Below are 3,486 nucleotides of genomic sequence, written 5' to 3' on the forward strand. Positions count from 1 at the left end.
AAATTTTACTGATGACCTAAAATACAGTAACAGTCTTTTCAATTGGATATAATACAAGATGAATTATTAGCCTGTATATATCATAAACATGTTCGTCCAGGAGGGGTATATTCCACTACAGTGTGTTGTATCAAAGGACTTCATGAAATAAAATTCAGGAGAATGATAACTCTTCTATCATAATAATTGTCCTCAAGAATATATGACATAGCAATGGAAATCTTTTTCTCATATTTTTCAGAGATAAATGAAAATACCAAGAAATAGAAGCTGCTACTATACAAAGAAAGAAAGAAAAAAGTATCTTCAGGGTTAATATCCTCCATCTGAGATCCATGAACAATTACACAGTTATTTTTCTATATCGAACTTTAAGGTTTGTTAATAATATGCTGCCTTTGCGGGATACAGAGATGCTAATGGTAAGAGGGCTATTTATTCACTATACTGAATAGAGGAGCTACAGAAACAATGGCTTCAAAGGTCTCATGTTTATATGTTCTGACAGTAGTTTGTTGGGCAAGTGCTCTTTGGTATTTAAGTATAACTCGTCCTACTTCTTCCTACACTGGCCACAGACACTTCAATACCATATCGATAGCCAGGAAAAATGTCTCCTTTGGTAATATAAGAACTCGACCTATAAATCCACATTCATTTGATTTCCTTATAAATGAGCCTAATAAGTGTGAGAAGAGCATCCCTTTCCTAGTCATTTTGATCAGCACGACTCACAAAGAATTTGATGCAAGACAAGCAATTCGAGAGACTTGGGGAGACGAAAACAACTTTAAAGGCATTAAAATTGCCACTCTCTTCCTTCTTGGGAAGAATGCAGATCCTGTATTAAATCAGATGGTAGAGCAAGAAAGTCAAATTTTTCACGACATTATTGTTGAGGACTTCATTGACTCTTATCATAACCTTACTCTTAAAACGTTAATGGGTATGAGGTGGGTGGCCACATTTTGTCCAAAAGCAAAGTATGTTATGAAGACAGACAGTGATATTTTTGTAAATATGGATAACCTTATTTATAAACTGCTCAAACCCAACACCAAGCCAAGGAGAAGGTACTTTACTGGTTATGTCATCAATGGAGGACCAATAAGGGATGTCCGCAGTAAATGGTACATGCCCAGAGATTTGTATCCTGACAGCAATTATCCACCATTCTGTTCAGGCACTGGCTACATTTTTTCAGCTGATGTAGCAGAACTGATTTACAAAACCTCCCTCCATACCAGACTTCTTCATCTGGAAGATGTGTACGTGGGACTCTGTCTTCGGAAGCTTGGCATTCACCCTTTCCAAAACAGTGGCTTCAATCACTGGAAGATGGCCTACAGTTTGTGTAGATATCGCAGAGTGATCACAGTGCATCAAATAACTCCAGAAGAAATGCACAGAATCTGGAATGACATGTCAAGCAAGAAGCATCTCAGATGTTAAGATTTTTACAGATGTAAATACTTTTTTTTCTTATTTGGGCAGAAAGGAATCGGATAATTTATAGGCAAATTAACTTGGAGGAGGGTTTTAATAACTGATTTTGCATTCTTGTCTTGACTCCTGGTTTGCACCCTTCAGACTCTATTCATAAAGACATTACGCAACTTATAGGGGCCAGCGTCAAATCTCAGAGTCATTGCTCCCTATAACAACATTAAAAAAAATAAGCTCTTGCACCTGTAGGTATGAGAACAGTAGTAGCTAACCAGAGCTGCATAACAATTCATGCCCATGCATCTGAGATGAGAGTCTGGCCCTAAAAAATGAAGAATCATGTTAACATCTTTATCTCATCCTCACAAGCTATAAGTGTCTTTTTTTAGGGCTCTATTCATAAATATACACACAAATATAAAAAATATACTAAGTGTGTGTATTTACAGCTTGAGTGCTATCTTTGCACTGATTTTATACACCTGTATTGGCATGTACATTTTACTGTACATATGTGCAGTTTAAAAATCAGTTTATTACTGGCAGAAAGGCAGAATTTAAACAAGTGTGAATATAACATTGAAAATCAAAATACTGTAGGTCTTAGAAACAACACAACCTGCCCAAAGATAAAATACATGCCCCCAAAAGGTGGCATTTATGTGGATTATATAATAAAACCACATAACTCCCCCTGACTAAAAGAGCCCTATCTAATATAATCTTACAATGAAATATAATTTGTGTGTGAAATACAAGACAAAGAAAATGTGTGCAACAAAAACTAAAAATCAAATCAAATGTGTATTCAGGATAAAGGTACTTAAAATACTTTAACATTTTCTTTTTAAAACAAGTGCAGCATATCTCCTTAGTTCTACTTAGGACTCGTAGAGATATATACGCACTAACAGCAATACTATTTTGGTACAGTATTATTGGACTAGACAGTATTATCACCAATAGAATTTTCATAAATTATAGTGTCTGCCATAGCAAATATGTAATTTTATTGAATAATGGAAAATATCAATAAAACAATCCTTTCCTACTGTCTTACTGACTAGAAGCAAGTTTACCATCTCCACATCACTCAGTATATCATTAAAATTAAACACAACATATGGTACTTAAAGCATTTTGCTTTCTTAGAGCTAAATTCTGCTTTTTACCGCAGTGCACCCATTACAGAAAATGTAATTACTCAAGATTTATACCAGTGTAGCAGAGGAGAATTTGGACAACACAAAAAATACTCAGTCAATTCTTTCTTGGGCAACAGAAGGAAAGTATAATAGCAGTTATGTGGATCTCTCAAGGGGAGAATAGATCCTCACAGCAAAATCAAGAATATTTAGAAGCAACATGTACATAAGCCAAATTCTAGTCTTTGTTTCATATGTTGAGCTACCAGTGAAGTCATTATTAAACCAAGAAGTCACTGAGGCCCAATTCAGGAAAGCATCTCAACTCAGGACAGCCCTTAAGCACACACTTAACTTTAAGTATGGGATTGAAGTCAATGGGACTCAAAAACATTCTTAAACGTTAAGTACATTCTTAAGTGCTTTCCTGAATCAGGGCCTGGGAGCTGGGCACACAGATCCCAGGGCAGAATTTGGTCTTCAGACTACAAAACATCTGACTACTTAATTTAAATTTCCCCGTCTAGGTACAAATGCCTTTCCCCTGTAGGATTCCCTTTCCTTCCCTGGCCTTTTCCTATAGGGTGACCAGACGTCCCGATAAAATCGGGACCGTCCCAATATTTCACTCCGCCGGCAGCACTGGTTTTTGTTTTGTTTTGTTTTGTTTTTTGCTCCGCTGGGCAGCGCTCGGCTTCTTTTTGCTCCGCAGGCAGCACCCCCCCAATGTGTCCCGATATTTTCTTCCTCTCATCTGGTCACCCTATCTTCCTACAGCATAACCTGCTTCCTCATGCTTGCTCTTCTGTACTCCTGTCTCAGGCCTGTGCATATAATGAGAGGACAATAGATCCAGAAGCACGTCTCTCCAACCTTTATGAATACTAGTGGAGGG

The 3,486-nt window shown here is 37.1% G+C and overlaps 1 protein-coding gene across 1 annotated transcript; it reads left to right on the plus strand.

Moving 5' to 3' along the window:
• The first annotated feature begins 424 nt into the window (after positions 1-424).
• Positions 425-2,928, plus strand: B3GALT1 (beta-1,3-galactosyltransferase 1). The gene has a single exon (XM_024200507.2). The coding sequence runs from the start codon at positions 472-474 to the stop codon at positions 1,450-1,452; it is 981 nt and encodes a 326-aa protein (XP_024056275.1). The 5' UTR covers positions 425-471; the 3' UTR covers positions 1,453-2,928.
• Positions 2,929-3,486: the final 558 nt, after the last annotated feature.

Source organism: Terrapene carolina, unplaced genomic scaffold, assembly GCF_002925995.2.
Source record: "Terrapene carolina triunguis isolate 2854851 unplaced genomic scaffold, T_m_triunguis-2.0 Scaffold62, whole genome shotgun sequence".
Classification (NCBI taxonomy): domain Eukaryota; kingdom Metazoa; phylum Chordata; order Testudines; family Emydidae; genus Terrapene; species Terrapene triunguis.